Source organism: Lissotriton helveticus, chromosome 9 (assembly GCF_964261635.1).
Source record: "Lissotriton helveticus chromosome 9, aLisHel1.1, whole genome shotgun sequence".
Lineage (NCBI taxonomy): Eukaryota > Metazoa > Chordata > Amphibia > Caudata > Salamandridae > Lissotriton > Lissotriton helveticus.
In genome coordinates, this window is record NC_136070.1 from 225,343,656 (window position 1) to 225,363,838 (window position 20,183).

The 20,183-nt window shown below is 44.7% G+C and overlaps 1 protein-coding gene across 4 annotated transcripts in view; it reads left to right on the plus strand.

Moving 5' to 3' along the window:
• SEC23A (SEC23 homolog A, COPII component) overlaps window positions 1-20,183 on the plus strand; it is an 891,592-nt gene that overhangs the window by 240,938 nt on the left and 630,471 nt on the right. For all 4 annotated transcript variants that reach the window (XM_078659766.1, XM_078659768.1, XM_078659769.1 and 1 more), the window contains one exon: window positions 9,064-9,222. In XM_078659766.1, coding sequence (XP_078515892.1) covers window positions 9,064-9,222 — 159 coding nt within the window. The remainder of the gene's footprint in view (window positions 1-9,063; window positions 9,223-20,183) is intronic.

Below are 20,183 nucleotides of genomic sequence, written 5' to 3' on the forward strand. Positions count from 1 at the left end.
TAGGTGAGATAGGGTTGTTTATATTTGCTCCATAGAAGAAGCACACACAGGACTACATCTTCCAAAATGCACTTCTGCCTCCCGCACTTAACACTAACGAAGCGCACACCAGAGGCATACAATATTTCGTCTTTGCCTCTTTAAAAATACAAATGTGAATACACTGTTCTTTAGTCGGGCGTCTGGATGTTTTGTAGGCTTGCAAGAGAGTTCTTGCCCCCTTGTCCTATTTTGGATTTCCCTCCCGGATTGCCTTTCCTTCCCCCAGTGCTGGACACGTGCACTCACCCTAAATGACAAGTATATGTCGGAATTCCTCAGATCCACATCTGTTAAGTCTGCCTCGTGGGGAGTCGGGTAGTGTCTGTAGCACCTCCAGGATACCGCTGAGTTCAATGAGCTGCACAAATAGTCAATTGTTGCTGGAACCAGGACTTTTCACGGACCGGCCTCTGCTCTCCGAGACCTGCTGAACCGAGCAGGCCGACCCTGGAAACAGGTCTGATGAGGAAATGGTGTGGCACCGGAGCAGGCCCCGCCCCCTTGGAAGATCCTGGTACCGGAGTGGACTCTAACCTAGGGTGGGTACAGCCATTACCGTCTGAGGCTGGTAGGTAAATACAAGTCCGGCGAGTTGAGCTTTCCACGTATGTCTGCTCCGGCAGGAGTCCCCCTGCCTCCTTCCCCAAACTGCCACTGCTCCAGGGGGATATAGTGCTAGTCGGGGGCATGAAGCGCTATATAAACGCACCTTTAGTTACAAACACCCACAGAGGCAGGGTATAGCAAGAGTAGAGAGCAGGCGGCGGGGAGCTGTGAGGCCGATATAACTGCTGAGCAAGCCAGGCGGGGGTAGTCACTGCACACCGGAGGGCCTGGAGGAGAGATGTGTAGCAGTAGGCTTAGAGCTGTGCAGTCTTGTAGGAGCTGTCTGGGATTGTAAGATCCCTGTAGGGGTGCGGGCCACAGTATGACCTTCATACAGTGTAGTGGGGCAGTGCCGAAGCGGGGGCATTCACAGCTTCAGGTGGAGGGGTGGAGAAAAAAAAACTAATTCCCCGGGAGCTTCAAAGATGATCTGGGGCCGATGGGGGGGAAGGGAGGGAAAGTGAAATCGTGCCATGCCTATGCTGTGTAGAACGCCAGCCCTACGCAGGGACAGGAGATATGCATACGTATGGAGTGCACATCTCCTGTCCCTACGCGTGCATATCTCCTGTCCCCCTTCGGCAGAGAAACTGATGACAATAGGTCTCACCAATGCGAGCAGCGCATGAAAACAAAACTAATTCCCCGGGAGCTTCCGAGATGATCTGGAGCCGACGGGGGGAGGGGGGAGGGAGGGAGGGAGGGAGGGAAAGTGAAAGCTCACCATGCGCGCGCTGTGTCGAACGCCAGCCCTACGCGGGGACAGGAGATGTGCACGCGTACCGAGTGCACATCTCCTGTCCGTAGGTGTGCACATCTCCTGTCCACCTTCGGCAGAGAAACTGATGACAATAGGTCTCACCAATGCGTGCAGCGCATGCGCTGCATCGCTAGGTGAGACCTAAGAAAGGGAGAATAGAACAAGTCAAAAGCTCTATTATCCACTCCCTCTTTCTAGTTAGCCTGGGTAGAGTGTTTATGCCTTTGATGTACACGTCCAATACAAGGGAGGCACACTGGAGTACTCACAGTGGAGGCTCTCCGAAAAAAACGTTCAACAGCTGTATTTTCAAACAGTAAAAATGCAGAAATTACGTACAAAAGGTTGCACCAAAAAATCTAACAAGGTGTTCTCTGAAAATGTGCTTGTGAAAAAGTGTATAGACAAAAAGGAGTAGATCACACAACATATTCCATATCATTCAAATGCAAGCCTGTCTGTACTAAATATTAACCCAATTTAGATGTTTTCCACCATAAAGAGGCTGTAATCAAAAAATGCCTTTTTGTGGAAACTCTCTTCCATGACATGTACATTCTTCTAATATTACCACACACATTGCCTGCAGCAAGCACAAATGCTTGAAGTCCCCATCCTCTTATGGACCAGCTACACAACATGCCCTAAATAATTCAGAGTTGCGGGATTAACAGATGTGTGTATCTTTTTTTTAATTGTCTAATTTGCCAATTGAGCCACTTTTATTTGAGTGCCTGGGTCTATTTCTTGTCACAGTTCGAACAAGTTACCCATTCCCACGCCAGATTATCCACTTCAGAAAACCTTTGCCCTTTTTAGATTTCACCTACACAGCGCTTGGGCTGTTTGAGAAATCTCTTGTATTTAATATAACTTAAAATGGGCTCTTCTCAGTTCCCTCATCGAAGTACTGTGTTAATGCGCTTTTGTACTGAACCTTTTTTTTTTGCTTTACTTTCCCTGGCTACATTAAACCATATCACACATAATCTTCATGGCTTGCTCATTTTCGAGTGAAACCGTTTTGTAAATCACTGCCATCTCCATTTGTTTCATTCTCTGATATGTTTCAAAGTTATCTCGGCTTTTACCTTTCACAACTTGCTTATTTGCCTGGAAACCATGTTGCACATCACTTTCCTCTCCATTTCTTTCATTTTAGGATACATTATTACTTATTTGGACTTTTAACTTTCACGGCATGCAGGCATTTACTTAAGTGCTTTGGCTCATCGGCTTGCTCATTTTTGAGTGAAACCGTGTCACATAGTACAGGTGTCTCCATCTGCCGACTTGGAAACTGGTTTATGTTTCAGTGCCAGCATTACATCCTGTACATTTGGGCAATTCACTTAATCTCCCCGTACCGACCCCCCCAAAAAAGCGTCTTTGTGTAACGGAACAAGTGCTCATGTAAAAGCGCTCAAATTAGTAGTTGTTATCAGCATCACTTTGGAACGGCAGGATCGTCTTACAAACAGATTAGATTAAAATACTTGTAAAGCACATGGCTGCCTCGGCAAAGAGGCGTCCCAGCGCTGGAGCAAGACTAAGCAGGGCACAAGGCCAAAGGGTTAGACCTGAGTAAAGAGCCAGGTCTTCACAAGACGTCTGAAGGCCTGATGGTCAGAGTTACTGCGAATGTGTAGGGGGAGAGAATTCCATAGGGCGGGGGCCAGACGTCTGAAGGAGCGGCTGCCAGATCTAGTTCTGCGTATGCGAGGGATGCATGCAAGACGCAGGTTCGCCGATCGCAGTGCACGCAGTGGGATGTATAGGGTGCACAGATCGCCTAGAATGTCTGGGGCGATTCCTATCAGTATCTTGTGCGTGATACAGAGCGCCTTAAAGCAAACATGCTGTTCGAGGGGCAGCCAATGTAGGCGATGGAGGAGATTAGAGGCATGGCTGAATTTAGGGAGGGCGAAGATGGCGCGTGCTGCTGCGTTCTGGACCCGCTGCATTCGGTTAAGCACGGATTTATTAGAGCCGAGCAAAAGCACATTGCAGTACTCCAGGCAAGCCAGGATAGAGGCTTGAATAATCAACTGGTGTGTATGGGCATCAAAAAGACCCAGAATCAGTCTGAGGCAAATACTTTAATTTTAAAATTCCCACTCAAAAATACCAGTAAAGTCAAATATGCTGTTTTGCGCAACAGAGCCCAACTGTGTCGCACATCAATACTTACATTTCACTAGGTACCCTTGTTATTTATCTTACACTTTTATTACTTAGTCCAGCATTTAGTTAAATTTCCCAGATTGCATGCATTTAAACTCTGCATTTTTATTTCTACAGCAATTATTTACATATTAGTTTTTCGGATGAGCACACGTTTATTTAGGCCTTTCATTCACTTCCTCTGCCAACACTCATTTGTTCGCATGACGGCATCATAGTCTTTCAAATTCATCTTTGCGTGTCTTTTGCACGTGGAGTTGACAAATGCATGCCTAATTATTTATTTTCTGTGTCATACATACCTGTTTTAAAGGTGAACCTACTGGCATCAGTTAACATTTTAAACAAGAAGAAATGCAAACGTTTTTACAAATAGAAGAGCAGGATCACACACATACTAAAAGCTACCCCCTAGATTGTGTAAGGGTTGCATAGTTGCACGTTCAAATCTGACAACTTTAAAACTCTGAAACCAGGTTAAAGTCTCAGCGCAGGCTCAACATCCTGTCTTTTTGGTCAAATTACTTAATCTCACAGTGCCAACAATTAAAAATGTGTGTTTGTGTAATGTACCTGGGGCTCATGTATAAGCGCTCCTAAACCTTCGGGTGGAGTTTACTCTATATAAAAAATGTAAATACAACAAACCCGAAAACATATGGCACATGGCCTTTAATGATAACTGTGCTTTTAATGTCTATGCTTTTGTACACGTTTGGGGCTCTGACTCCTTCCAAATAAAATAAAGTTGTTTAAAGCATGCTGGCAAGCTGCATAAATTTGTTAGGAAACCACGCGCTTGATTTATTTTCTACTTTCTGTAAGCATACATTTGAAGCATGCATTATAATGTTATTGTTTATAATGAGCACACATACATTAAAGTCTAGCGCTTACATTTACTAAAGGTTGCACAGTTGTGCACGTGCCTTTGGGCAATGTTGCACTCTAGTTTTTTTTTTAGCAAATGCGATGGACTTGAAGGTATTGGCGCACTTTATTTGAGTACCAGTTACATTACACAATGACACATACATTTTTTGATAGGTATGGAGCGATTAAGTAATTTGCCCAGAATCACAGGATGTTGAGCGGACGCAGAGACTCGAACCTGGTTCCCCAGCTCCAAAGTTGGCACATCCGAACCATTACACTCTTACACCGAGGCTTGCTTTCTTCAGCTGTCTGATGGAGGGCGCTTTAAGCACATCATTCAGAGGTGTAGCAAGGATGCATGTACTCGCTGAGAGAGGTGTCCATCTTTGAATTTACAATGACCTCCAGCACTTGTTACAGTTCTTAGCACTGTTTGGGCATAGGTTGCAGCTCATTAGTACCATTTCAACACCCAAATATAGCAATAAGCAACAGAGACCAGTCAACCTTTACAAAGAGCATTCCACTGTCTGCCCCTGCGTTTTTAGTAACCTTTGAACCGTTTGGGCTTGAAACTTTTTTCCTCTAAATCTGCAGATTATGCATCTGATAATGGATTATGTTGCAAATGCGGCAAATCCATAATTGTATGAAAAATGCTGTTACTGAAAATATTCCCGTACTCAATAAACGAGTCATAACAGTTTTACAAAGTTTCAGTAAGTTATCTTGCACACCTGCTCACCAAGCTAAAATTTGCAACCCAAAAAAAGTATTATTAATCACATAGGCGAAACCTAATGCATTTGCCAATGCTTGTTTTTCTTCCTCCTCAATCCATGAAAATGGGTAATTCTGATAAATGTTTTTTCCGTCTGCAGACTAATATTAAGTTATTTCCTACTGATTGTCTGCTATCTAGTGAATAAATTCTATGGAACTGAAGATTTGTGCTGTTGAACAACTTTCTTTTATCGGTTGATACACAGATTTTTAGGTCGTGCTGAGTCAGCGCGCATGCGCTGCTCGGAGAGACATTTAGTAGCGGCTTTGGGAAGTGCTCCCAAAGCGGCCACCAGCTTGCTAGAACGCGCACAAGCACACGTGCTGCTTCGCGCACATCCCTTGCGTGCTTTAGCGCGTCATCGCAATCACTTTCGCTTTCACAGCGATCGTGGTCACATTCCTTTTCACGGCTGCGCGCCATTACTATTACTGCCGCGCGGCCAATGCTTGTTCAAAGTGCTACCAGTGGCCACAAAGTGCTACCAGCGTTCATGCGCGCGTAGCCACCATCTGTCTTTTCTCCGGCCTTGCTTTTTTTTATTTTTACTTCAAGGCAAGCACCTGTGAAGTGTTTCAGTTTCTGTTTTTCCAGGCACGTAAGCTTGAGGCAAGCTCATTATATTGACAGACTTGAAGCATTTGCGCATGTTTCCACATACATATAAATGTCTTTTTGGTATGACTTTAAGATTTCTTTATTGGATATGTTTGAGAGTCGCATGTTAACAATGTTTATCGGACATGTTAGGCGTGTGACTTTCTTTTCTCCCAGTGCCGTGAGATCCCTGTGTTTATTTATTATTGCTTTGCATATACTTAACAAATGTTGAGCCATGGCGAGGCTCGAACACTGGTCCCCAGGTCTCAAGTCTTCAGCTGTAACTGCTAAACCACCGCCTCTCCATCTAGGGATGGCAAATTGGAAATGGGACAACTGATTACATGCTGATTACATTTTTCTTCCCTGTTTACTTACTTTTGTAACAATGGGGCACCCGCGCGGGTGCTGCCATTACAACAAAAGTAAATAAATAAAAGGAAAAAAATGTCTGCCCACGATTTTTACCTCTATTCTTTTACTTTGGTTTCAATTGCTGAACTCGTGCTTTAGCTTGAAACATCTGAAGCTAAAGCACGAGTGCCGGGATTACTTCAAAAGTAAAGAAAGAAAAAATGCACATTTTCTTTTTCCTTACTTTTGAAGCACTCCGGGCGTGCCGCCATCAGCATTAGGATAGTTGGGTGCCGCGTGATGCTTGTTTTGTCTTTCTTTTCTCCCGGGAGGGGTGAGATCCCTGTTTATTTATTTGTAATTGAAAAATCGTAATTTGCAAATAATTCATAAATGTTGAGCCGATGCCGAGGCTCGAACACTGGCCCCCAGGTCTCAAGTCGACAGTTCTAACCTTCAGAAATGCACCCACAAACCCTCACGATGCTTGCACTAACTGTGAAATTGCCATGACAGCAGCATAAAGAAAACTTTACAACAACATGAAATTTTCTTTTGTGCCAGTTTGAAATCGCTGCACATTCGACTGAAAAAGTACCACCACGGATCTTCAGACTTCCCTCTCATCTGTCATGTGCTTGCATCTACAATCAGCCCAGAAGTTCACTCTGGCTTGTATAATGGACTCCCTTTCGATTACAACCTCCCACATGTGCATTTAATTGTTTTTATCTACATGAAAGCACCCACACTAGGACTCGTGAAAGTTTTTCTACTGAGACACTAGACCGGCCTGATATGTAACTCTTTTCAGGTTATTTCCTCATACAATATGGCGGGTAAATCGTTTTTGGAAACTGATTCCATGAGCGAAGAAGGTTCTATACATTGAAATTGGTAGTAAAACATCGACTTTACATATTCATTTTTATTATGTTTTCACTATGTTGAGAAACTTCTTTAATTTTTTGGGGAGGGCAACAGGGCGGAAGCAGGTGGGATTAGTAGAGAGCATTAGACCTGCAAAACACTCACTAGAAAGGCAACTATATTCTTAGTCTGACCCCTATTTTTTCTTTTTTTTTTAAACGTTATTATTTTCAAAAATAGACAGAGAGAATAAACCAGTCAGATTTTGCATATGTCTATAGGGGCGCCGCCTTTTCCTGGCTTGCGTCCTTTCTTCAGGGCAGGACTCAAGCGGTCCACCTATCAGGCTTCTCGGCCCCCCCCCGCTTGATCACCTGCGGGGTCCCCCAAGGCTCCTCACTTTCTCCCCTCCTTTTCAATCTGTATATCTACCCTCTTATCACTTCACTTCTCAAGCTGGGGGTATCTGTATACAACTATGCGGATGACCTCCAGCTAGTCTTCGATCTCTCTTCCCCCTCTGTGTCACTTCCTAAGTTCTGCTCCACCTTAGTTTTTATATCTGAATGGATGAGCTCCAATCATTTGAAGCTCAATCCGGACAAGACGGAGCTTGTCCTCACGGGTGGCCCCTCTAATCCCTGGTCCACGGTTCATTGGCCCCCCTCCTTTGGCCCCCCTCCCTCACCGGTCTCTTCTGTCCGGACTTTGGGCATCAAGGTCAGCCACGATCTGACTATGCATGCCCAAATTAGCTCCGTGGTGTCCTCTTGTTTCTTGTCCCTTCGCCTCATCCGAAAGATCTCCCGGTATTTCACGGCGGATGCCCTTAAAACCATAGTCATGGCCCTTGTCACCTCCCGCCTCGACTATGGGAACGGCCTGTACATGGGCATACCTGCCTACGAAACCCGCCGTCTCCAGGCCATTCAAAATCAGGCCGCCCGTCTCATCCTTCGCCTTCCTAAATCTTCCCACATCACCCCTGCTCTCGAATCTCTTCATTGGCTTCCTGTGCATTCCAGATCTGTTTTCAAATTGGCCTGCTTGGCCTTTCGCGCGCACACCCACTCGGCTCCACTTTTTATTGGCTCTCTCATCACTCCTCACGTCCCAAGCCGCACCCTCCGCTCTTCCTCCCTCTCTCTTCTTCATGTCCCTCGTTTCCGCAAATCCAAAACGGGAGGCACTCGATTTGCGGTCCTGGCCCCCCAGATCTGGAATAGCCTCCCTCTGTTCATTCGCTCTATTCCTATCTACACCCACTTCCGCAAGGCTCTCAAAACTTTCCTGTTCTCCCAAGCATTTCCTCGCTAGTCCTCCCGTGCTCCCCTCATGAATCTGGCTTAACCCCTCAGCGCCAGGAAGCCGCTTGGCCGCAGTGCGCTTAATCAAGTTCCTTTTCAAATTCAAATTCAAATTCTATACATCATTACTTGGAATTCTTTCAGAGCTCAGCAGTTCACGCATGACAGTAGGTGCCAAAAAAAAATGTGGATTTCACATTGGGGCAGGACAATAGAGAAATGAAAACAAGCATTGGCATAGCCAATAGGTCTCGCTTTTGGGACCTTATAAGTATTTACTTATGCAGCACAATATCCTTGGTGCAACAACATCAACTGTTGCATGGCTAAACACTTATAAAATCCCAAAGGCGAGACCTATTGGCTATGCCAATGCTTGTTTTTAAAGAAATTGTTTTTACTTGTGGTGGGTACGCCCCGGCTCCTGACTACCCCTGTCATAACCAGTATAGTAAAGAGCAAACTCTGAAAAGGAATGCACAGTTTTTTTACGATTTGCCGTTCTTTCATCACAGAAATACCCTTATCACTTTCTTACAGCTACAGAAGAAAGGCGTGACAGGGCAAATAGAGCCAAGAAGCTAAAAATAAAGAAAACCAGTTGTAAATCTATTTTCATGCTTTTCATAAAACACATCGATTTTAACCTCACATTTTCTGCTTTTTTCTTGTTTAAATAGTGCACCTTTCCCAACACTGGAGCTCGAATAATGATGTTCATTGGAGGACCACCAACTCAGGGGCCTGGGATGGTTGTAGGTGATGAACTTAAAACGCCAATTAGATCATGGCATGACATTGAAAAAGACAATGCCAAATATGTCAAAAAAGGAACTAAGGTAAAATTATATATTTTTCTTGATTCCACAAAGTGTAATGAGTATGAATCCTACTTTTTGGCATGGGTCCTATGAAGTCAAAGGTCCAAAGAATCTTATTACTGGTCTGTCAAAGTAAAGCATTTTATTAATAAGTTCCTTTGCATACGGCTGATGCAAGAAAGGCAATTAAAGTGAACCAGAATGTGTTATTGTGAAATCCTTCTGTCTCCAATCACTTTAATTAAAAGTGGGTCATGCTGTAGGACAAGCAATGCTTAGTTTGAGCCGGTGGCTTCCGGTGCTCGGCACCGGCACATAATTGTCAACACTGGCTCGTCTGGGGAATGTAGAGTGGACCACAACAACAGTTAATTATAAATTCAATAAACATTCAAAATGACTGTTACCTTCTGCCCAAGGCATTCTTATAGCTTTGGGGGTCCGAAACAGCCCGAATTGGCACTCTAGGAGGAGTGTGATGGTTAGTCGTCGTGTTGGTACTATCATTGTGTAATGCAAGCTGTATTTGCCTCCTGACGAGAGCCCAGGCACTTGTTGTTCTTTTTTTTACAAATCAATCAAATATTTATTGTTTATGACAATGCTGTATGATTGTTACATTTTGAGTGACCGATTGTTGAATTGATACTGTGTAGCTCGTTCTGCTACCCACTGTAGTCCTAGCGCTGGATTCACCTGCCATGGTCCGTGAGCAAGGAGTCGGTTGAGCTAAGAAACAAAGAACTGGGTTTTCAGCTAAACAAGCGCAAGTAGAAACAATGAACCTTTAAGAGTGTCGTGGAAGAAATGAGAGAGCCAGAAGGGTAGTACATCTAAAAATGGCTTATTAAGAACAACGTATCCTTGGCATGAAGAGCACAGTGAACAACATACTGAGACTTGAAAATTATGCTTTCGTAGCCATTTGACGCCAAGCTGGTGAGTGGAAACAAGAACACTTTCTAAGACAAAGCGACAAGCAGACAGCTGCATTATGTGTGGTCTGAAGTCAAGATGTCCAGTAGGTAGGGAGACCGAGATAGTAAGCTTTGTGGTAAACTAAAGGGAAAGAAAAAGTGCATGGCTCACCATGCATTCCCTATTCTGATGTAAAAGCAGGAGGATCTGGGAACCTTGAGAAGGGGCAGACTGAAGAAAACATAATCACTTGATAATCAAATAGAGAAGGCAAATAACGTCGCTAAATTCTAATTATTTGCAACTAGAGTTGGGAGGACTTTGAAGAACCGTGGACCATCAAGCAAAAGGCCATATAGTCACTGAAGGCTAAAACCTCAGTGTTGTCTGATCTCGTTTGAATATTTTCCGACAGTCACAATGCAAGTTTTTTTGTACAACTGCAGACGCTCAAGATGGTCTTCGCCTTGTTACCATTATACGCAGTAAGTATTTAGGAATTGTCCGCACAGTCAAACAATTTAAACCTTTGGTAGCTAATAAATTATGTCAGGCAGAAGTACAAATGTTAAAGTTGAACTAAGAGAAGAACTTTAAGGGCCACCAAAGTTACCCGAGTGGAATGGCGATTTGATGAAGGGAAACTCTATAGCTTGCTTCCAGTCAGTGAAAAGCTGTAGGGACCAGTTCCTACCACTTTGCTACCATCTCGTGGAGCCTCTAGAAACGCTTTAGGTGAAAGTATCAAAAGCAGACCAGAGATCTGAGAAGATCAGAGTAATCACTCTGTCATCATCCAAGTTAATATGGATGTTATCAAAAGCTGCCATCCGCGCTGCCTCAGTGCTATAAGCTAGATGAAAACCTGCTTCAGCAGGATCCAAGAAGGCTGATTTACTGTCCAATAAATACTTTAGACGAGAGTTGAATATGAAATATTAACCAAACATTCACAAAATGATTCAGGTCCTCAATGATTATTTTGAGTAATGCAGCTTTGATCGCTTGTTTAAGAGTAGGCATACCGTACCAGAGAGAAGTGGAGAATTTGGATTGTGTCAGCTGGTGGGCTGGCTTTTAGAGTTGTGTTGGGGAAATGGGTTAAAAAGGGAGGCAGCTTTGATAGTGTAGTTAATAACTCCATACACAGAGAGAAGGAGGAAGCTGGTGAGGGCAATGTCTGAGGTAAGAGTATTGGACAACAAACTGGAAAGGCCCAGAGGAGGAGAACTTAAAATACTTTTTTACTGTTGGAAAGAGAACTTCGCTACACAAGAGGCCCCTAAGGAGTTTAGAAATGGCGAAGGCTTCTTTAGTGAATTTAAGAGCCATATATATTAACCCATTGTATTAAGAGCCATGAGCATCAAAATATAATCGCTTTCTAGACTTTCATCAAGATGTTTTAAGGGAAGGATCGTATTCTTTGCACCAATGGCATTTTTTAAATTTGTAAGATGTTTTGAGTTTATCCAGTTCTGGGTAGAACCAAAGAGCAGAAGGACGAGTTCCTGGTAATTTCTTTAAAGGGTCTTAGTAAGTAATAGCTACAGAGATACAATTGTTAGTCTATTGAAGACCTGTATATGGGGGTTTTAGTACAATAAGTTAGGATGTAAAGGGTTCTAAGAATGCTTACACCAAGGCCACCAGCTGATGGCTGCAGGTGGATTAGAATGACCGGTGGGAGTACTCTCCTTTAGTATTTACAGGCAAGTGTATAAAGGAGATCATTTTGCTTGCCTGTGCTATTTTGTGACTACCTAGAAACGATTAACTGGGAAGTTAAAATGTTTGAATGAACGTGATTTGTTTGTGTTTCGTACGCAAGTGCAAAGTTAAAAAAAGCCCACCACAGATGTTTTCACCACAGTGCCAATAGTGAAGACTGATAACGTCTGCAAGTCCAAATGAAAGCAATATTTCGACATTGAAAATAGCTATTGCACTGAGATTTGTTCCCCAATGAAAACACATTTTTATGAAAAGATGCAGCCTTATTTTTATCTGCCATCCATGCACAGTTCATCGACCTAAAAGCGCAGTGCAATACATTCTAAGACATGGTAAATCATTGATCATTATATTATATCAAGTGTATAGCAAGGTTTCATGCAATGAGAAACGAGGAAAGGAGAGGAGCCATTGAAGTGGTGCTTCCAGAAGCGAAAAACATAGGATTTTATTCCCTTTACTTCATGGTCCCCAAAAAGGACAGAGGCATGGATCTATCCTGAATCCTTGTCTTCTGAACCTGCTCATCTGATAGGACATGTTGAAGATTGTCAATGTTGCAGGCCCTGTTGGCCTTTAACTCTGGATATTTGTTGGCTAGCCTAGAACTCCAGGTTGCCTACTTTCATCTTTCAATTCTCCCCACCCATAGGCGCTTCTTGAGGTCCACAGTGTGGTCCAAACACTTTTGGGGTCTTTCAGTTCAGACTACCGACAGCCATTCACGCCTTTACAATCGTGATAACAGTCGTGGCAGCTTAGCTGCAAAGGTCGGGAGTCCATGTATTTCTGTACTTTGATGACTGGCTATTGAAGTCGCTGGTCCAAGAACGTCCCTAGCTGATGATGACTCTACTTCATGACCTGGGTTTTACCATCAACGTCCTGAATTCTCACCTCATCCATACACAGAGGCTAACTTTTATTAGGGCGGTGCTCAACTCAACCCTTATGAAGGTCTCCCCATCTCTTTAGAAGATTGTAGGTATTTGTACAATGATTCCGAGATACCTGACTTGGATCCCTGTCCTGCAGGTTTTGTGCCTGTTGGGCCTTATGCCCTTGTGCACCCTGTTGATGGCTCACAACAAACAGTGGATGAGAGCCTTCCTGCGGTGTCGAAGGAGCTGGTGGCTAAAACGCCATGAAAGTCTCTCGCCTCCGGGGTGGGTTTTCCAGTCAGTACATCAGGATCTTCTTTGGTTGATGGACCCCTCTCACCTTCTGAAGGGTCGTCCATTCAGCTGCCTGCTTGCCCAGGCTACCCCAGTCACAGATACCTCCTTACTAGGCTGAGGAGCTCATCTGGGCTTCACCGCAGGGCTGGCACTTTGGTCCGTGTTGAAGCAGTACCTGCATGCAAATATGCTGTTGCTTCAGGTGGACCGTCTTCTCTTTTCCATCTCAGGAAAACATTACTAATTCTCTTAGCTACACCACCACAGTCAGTTATGTATCAGACATATCAGTGTGAGGCCATGACTCTGTTGGAAAGTAATTCACTTGTGGAAGTGGGGACAGTGATTTGTAAACTTTCCAGTAACTGCTTACCTAGCAGGCTGTCTCAGTGTGAAGGTGGATGCTCACAGTTACCTCACACTGGAGGACGACAGGTGGGAGGTATACCCTGAGGTGGTGGAGGTGTTTTTTTCACACTGGAGGACCGCAGGTGGGAGGTATACCCCGAGCTGGTGGAGGTGTTTTTTTCTAGTTTGGATTTTTATTTACAGTCTAGAACAAGAAGCGTCCTCCATTGTCCTCAGTGTGCCTAAACTTCCATCTTAATGGTTCTCTGGGAAATGCCTCACTGTTCAGCTGGTCTCAGGGCTTGTTGCACATTCTGGCTATCTTGTTTCTTTCAAAAGTATGGAACGGAGTGCAGGAGAATATGGTACAACTGATTATGATTGCCCCAGACTGGGTGCAGAGATTCTTGTACACTGATCCGTTGGCCTTCAGCAATAGGCCACTACTTCCTTTCCAGAGCTGCTTAGACTTGCTCTCACTGCAGGATGTCCAGGTCCTCTACCCCATTGCCCAAACGCTATGGTTGCACATGTGGGGCTTGAGCTGTGCCAGTTTTGTTGCTTTGCCTTCTTGATGAGGTTGCAGATGTGATCTGGGTAGCCAGGAAGTTTGCTAATAAATCTGTTTTTGCAGATCACTTGACGTAGTTTGTTGAGTAGTGCTAGCCGGAGGGCACCAATCAATTTAAATGACCCCTCCCATCATTTTGAAATTTGTGTTATTCCTTTCTCAGTAGGGTCTTAGGTGGCTATGGTGACTACGGGAAAGGGCTATTTACAGCTGTGTCTGATTTCATGTGTCAGTCCCATCAACTGTTCCTGTTAATATCACCATTAGTGGCAGGGTTTCTAAAGTGTTTGCTTTACTTGTTTCCTGTCAGTCTGTTTATTGTTCTTCAGTGTCCTGTTCAACTTCTTCCCTTGAAGGCAGTTTTATATCTAGGTCTGCTATGCCTTTGCAAACAAAAAAGACCCTGCATAGGGCATTGGTGTTAATTTCATCTGGACCATGGCTGCTTCCATGGCTCTTTCCCTGTTATGTTCCTGTTGCCAACATCTTCAAAGCAACTATGTGTACTTTGCATACTGTTGCCTCATGGATATGTGACCTCTACTTTAATCCAGCTGTGTTCGAGGATTGTCTTGGTTAACCATCGCTTTTCTTCCCCACTTCCCAGGGAGGTACTGCTTTGGGATTCCTTCATTTGGGGGGTGGGAGGCGGACTGTGGGAACATGTATCCATCGGCAGAAAGTTATCTTCAGTAAAAAAAAATTCTGGTGGATACAACTCTTCCTGCTGTTATTGAAAGGTGGTAGACCGAGTCAACAGGTCAGTGACACTCTGGGTATCTGGTGCTCGTACAAATTCATTTTCCATCCCTTTGGGAAAATAATCAACAAATACCATCTTAGATATCATCCTAGAATGTAGTATTTGATATGAGCAAATTAAATTGATTGTATTGTAAATCAAGGTTCTTTTCTAGTGGCTCCTCAACCTTAATCATAAGCACTGAATAGTTCCACCCACTGCTGGGATCTGAAGCACTTAAAAAAAATAATTTAGCAAGATGTAGAGTAGCTGTGGGTCACACAGCAAACTGTCGACTCTCTATATACCTGACAAAAAGAGAATAATAAATAGAACCACATACTTGCAAAATATATGTGAGACAATAAGACAAACAGTCAAAAGGATATTTTCTGTATGTGAAAAAAGACCCATAAGTTGTCGATCGGAACCGCCCTTGTCATCCTCTGGGATCCTTCACACCAGGAAGGATAGGTGTTACAACCCTTTCAAATGAATTGTACAATGAGTGTGTCCCAGTGAAGCAGAGGCAATATGGGCGTGTGATGACAACTGTAAAGCAGTGCAAAAATGTGAGTGGAACAAAAAGGAATAAAGTGCCAAAAAGACTAAAATTGGAGAGGAAAGGGAAAGAAGTTTTAATCTGTACCTCTCTACTTCCAAATCAATAAAACCAGTGCGATATAGTAGTTTAAACAAATAGCTACTATGTGTATTAACAGGTCAACATGTTTCTGCAGACTGATGGACCCTAGTGGGTGTCCGCTGCTTTCATCAGGACCGGATGGCGCTACTGCTTATTAGGTAATAAACGAAAAATAAGTGTTATTTTTTAAAAAGACAGATTTCACCTGGGTATCCTAGGTGTAGACATTCTCCTAGTTGGTGATCCAGACATCTGGAGTAGTAGAATAATCACAGTCAGGTACATAGAAAGACAGACAAAATACAAACAAATATACATTAACATCTAGTTAGGAATTTCTCTCTATTGTAGCCAAATGTGGGAAGGAAACCAAAAATCTTATTTTTTCATTATTTAGTCCATGTGTCAAACATATATACACTAGTCCCCCATTAGGGACTCTCTCTTACCTAATTGGCAGGAGAGAAAAGCTCCACCTTACCTGACTACGCGCAGGTAAATAGAGCCCCACTCTAGTAAGGAAATACAAAGAAGAGAGTTACAGACATGTCAGTTAAAAACCAACTTCACAAACCCTCTCATTCAGTATGAGTACCTCGTGGGGTAGTTACTGCTTCATAGCGTAGGGCATATATGTTTCTTCGGCCCCTTTTGTCGCCTGTTAGCCATATCAAGCACAGATCTTTAAATGACTCATGGCGCAAAGAGCCCCCCATGTCTCTCGTTGTCACTATGGCAGTCAACCATTCAGACAGCAAATGCAGCTGTGATTAAATTGCCCCAGGACTGCAAAGCCACAATATCAGCATGCCTGTTGTTATCTCATGCATTAAGGTATTACTACCTATTGCAGTGAGGTTGTGAATTTGTAGTGCCAATAACTTTTGCTGTTATTAGTTAATATTGAATATTGAAGAGCCACGTGCGAAATGTTGCCTCTTATGCAATGTAGATACTGTTCCTACACTTGGAAATAGTACTGGTTGGTTATCGGCAACACTCGCAGTCCTAAATGTTTACCAGAAGCCCCAGCCTTATCCAAAGTACTCCGCACCACGTGCGTCTTGTCCCAGTTGCAAATCCTCGACCCTTTACGCTATTTATACACTTAGGAGATAGTGCTGGCGTCCTTGTATTTAGCTTACCTGACCGTCGGTACTCCGGGCGTCCCTCTGGGCCGTCTCGGGGAGGTACCTGGTCAGCTATCAGACGCATATTTGATTGTAGAGCTGGCAGCGGGAAATGACGTCACGCACATCAATACCGTGCTATGCCCTAAGCTTCATGGGAAATGTAGTTTTAAGAATTGACCACCCTATTTTGATGCGTATTTGTTTTTCGTTAGACCATAAGAATTTTTCCTACATCAAAGGTAGTGAAGTGTTAATATGGCAAACAATAATTACTCAATGGCGGTGGCTCATCAGTATACAGCACGTAACGAATGAGCTCTGGCAAATCAACATAGGCTACAAATACAGGTGACCCTTTCCATACTCAAGTCGAGATGGGGAAGTTTTTTAGGAAAGTCCGTCTACACTTTCTCTTTTCCAAAAAGAATGAAGAAAATCTGGATCTAACGACTATTGACAACAATACTGGACTGAAGAGACCCTCTACCTTTCACCCACCAATGATTGGTCTCCCGGCCAAGGTCTTAACATTTGAAGAAGCTGTCGAGTGTGACATCAAGAAACTCTATCAGCAACATCACAAACCTTTTGTGAATTTCCCGAAGACAGAACAGGATGCTCTGAAAAGTCTTACAAGAGATAACTCCTTGACGATTAAACCGGCCGACAAGGGAGGGGCCATAGTATTGATGGATACAGTCACCTACCGGGACGAATGCCTCAGACAATTGAATTACATAAGGTCATACCTACCAATTACTGTTGATCCGACAGAGAGGCTATCAAAAACCTGTCAGCTGTCAACTAACCCAGAAACCTAGGTGTCATTTTTGGCACATCTCTCTTTTAAGGCTCATGTTATGAAGGTTGCAGCCTCTTATTTTCAGCAACCGGATTCTTATGGAAATTCTACCAATCTATTTCTGTCCGAGAGATGGTTTAGCAATTGATCATTTCTGCCTGCCTGGACTACTAAACTGCCTGCTTAACTTAACAGACTTGAGGTAATACATATTTCTTCTCCGAGGCATCTTCTCGTTTGAAAGAAACATCAAGCTGCCTTTCCCCAAAACGTTTTTATTGATATGCGTTTGTCACAATTCGATTAAAACACAAGCCCTCTTGTTTTGCATTCCAGATCCCATCCTTGTGTGTTGTTTAGACCTATAAAATCAATTCTGGATGCTCCGCATTTTGTTGCCGTCCGTTGTATAGCTAATCTTGCGTCTCAGGTGACAGCCCATAAGCTAGCTATTTATGGCTTATGCAAACAGCTCCTGCCGTTTCGTCCGACCACCTCCACCAGACGTGGTTGGTGCTGGCTCGAGGACCCACGTATAATGTCTTGTTACTTACCGGTAATCTTTATTACCCAGATTAGGGTCCTCCCCGTCCCAGTCCTTACTACGTGAGGCAGTCCTGCCTCCACACAGCCAATCACAATGCCAATATGTTTAAACTACATAAGCCCCGCCCACCTACCACCATGCTTTTTATCAACAAGACTCCGACACAAACACAGAGGAAGGGAGGATCGAGGACTGGGACGGGGAGGACTCTAATCGAGGTAATGAAGATTACCGGTAAGTAACAAGATATTACCCCCTCATGGGTCCTCCCAGTCCTTACTACGTGAGGAACTCACAAGCAGAGAACCAGGGATCCATGCAGAGTACAAACTTTAGTCAATAAAAGACCAATGAACAACAGCGTTCAAGACGCCAACAGAAAAACTGTCAGCAGAGGCATGTAAAACAACAAGCCTATAATGTTGCACAAATGTGTATTGAGACTGCCAAGTGGCTGCCCTACAAATCTCCTGGATAGAGAACCCCGCCGCCTCAGCCCAGGAAGCAGACACAGAACACTTCGAACGACCCTGTACATGAGACGGAGGAGGCAAATCCAAGGACTTGTAAGATTGGCAGACCACCAAACGCACCCACCGACTGATCGTGGAAGTGGAAACCTTCTTCCCTTTAGCCACACCCCCACAGGAGACAAACAGGGCAGGAGAAAGCCGGAACCCCAGGGATCGTTGGGGATAAATCTGGAGAGCCCTGCGAACATCCAAGGAAGGGGGAACAAGGGAATCCCCCTCAGCAGGCAAATCAGGAAGAATCACCTCCTGCCTCAAATGAAAACTTAAAGAAACCTTAGGCAGGAAGGCCGGATCAAGCCGTAAAACGACCCCATCTGAAAGGAACTGCAAATAAGGAAACAAAATGATCAAGGCACCCAACTCGCCCAACCGGCGAGCAGATGTAATGGCAAACAAGAAAGCCACCTTAGCGGACAGCCACAACAAATCTGTCTCCATCAAAGACTCAAAAGGGGGCAACTGTAGACCCCGCAAAACAGTAGGTAAATCCCAAGAAGGAACAAGAACAGGAGAAACCGGCCGGCGAAGCCGAAAGCTCCAAAGAAGCTGACTAACCAGAGGGGCAACACCCTCCAAGGAGGCCTCAGGACCTGACAAGCACAAACCGCCGCCCACTGAGCAGACAACGTGGAAGGCGAAAGGCCTTTCAAAAAACCATCTCGGAGAAAGTCCAACACAGAAGTAGGAACCCCCAGTACAGGATCCACCCCATGAGAAGAACACCAAGAAACAAAAGAACACCAATGACGACCATTGCACTTAAGGGTCGATGGGCGGCGAGACAACTGGATGTCACGAGCCACCACAGAAGAATAGCCCAAAGACTCCGTCAACCGCTCAAGAGCCAAGCCGTCAGCTGCAAACGACGACATCAAGGCAGGGACAGGAGCGGAAACTGAAGAGGAGACGGACACAAAGGAAGCCGGACAAACCAACCCTCCGCCAGCCGCAACAGGAGAGGAAACCAAAGGCGGTGAGGCCAGAAAGGAGAATTCAACAGGACCGAAACCTTCTCCCTCCCCACCCCTCCAAATCTTCTGCAGCATCCTCAGCAGGAGGGGAATGGGAGGGAATGCATACAGAAGACCCCAAGGTCAGGGAATCGAAAGAGTATCCACCGCCCAAGCCTGAGGACACAATACAATACAAACCGAACCGAACAAAACCGAGGAAGGAGAGAGTTGAGAGGAGACGCAAAAAGATCGATCCATGGAATCCCGAACCGAAGGCAAAGGGACTGGAACAGAGGAAGAGAGAGATGGTACAGAACAGAAGATAGAAGGTTGCGGCTCAGAGCGTCCGCATGAAAATTCAACTGTCCCGGAATGTACACCGTCCTCAAGGCCAACAGATGAGATTTTGCCCAAGCACAAATCATGGAGGCCAACATGTTTAGAGATGGGCACCTGGTCCCCCACTGACGGTTCAAGTAACAACGAGCCACCTGGTTGCCGGTACGAACCAACAGATTCGTCCCGAGGAGATGCACCTGAAAGAACTGCACCGCCTCCCAGATGGCTGCCAACTCTCGCCAGTTTGAGCAACGGGCGCCGTCTCCCCTAGACCATCGACCCTTGGCTTCCAAGGACCCCAAAGTGGGCCCCCACCCCAAAGACTGGCATACGTCATCAACAAAAGGGGAGGAAGAAGACAAAATCGTACCCCCTTCTCCAGATTGGGAGTGCAAAGCCACCAGTCCAAGTCCCGAACAAGAACAGGAGAGAGAGGAACCAGAGCCTCGTAATCCTCCCGGGAAGGGTCCCACTGAGCCAACAGATGAGTCACCAAGGGCTTGAGATGGAGGCAAGCCCAAGGAACCACAGCAGT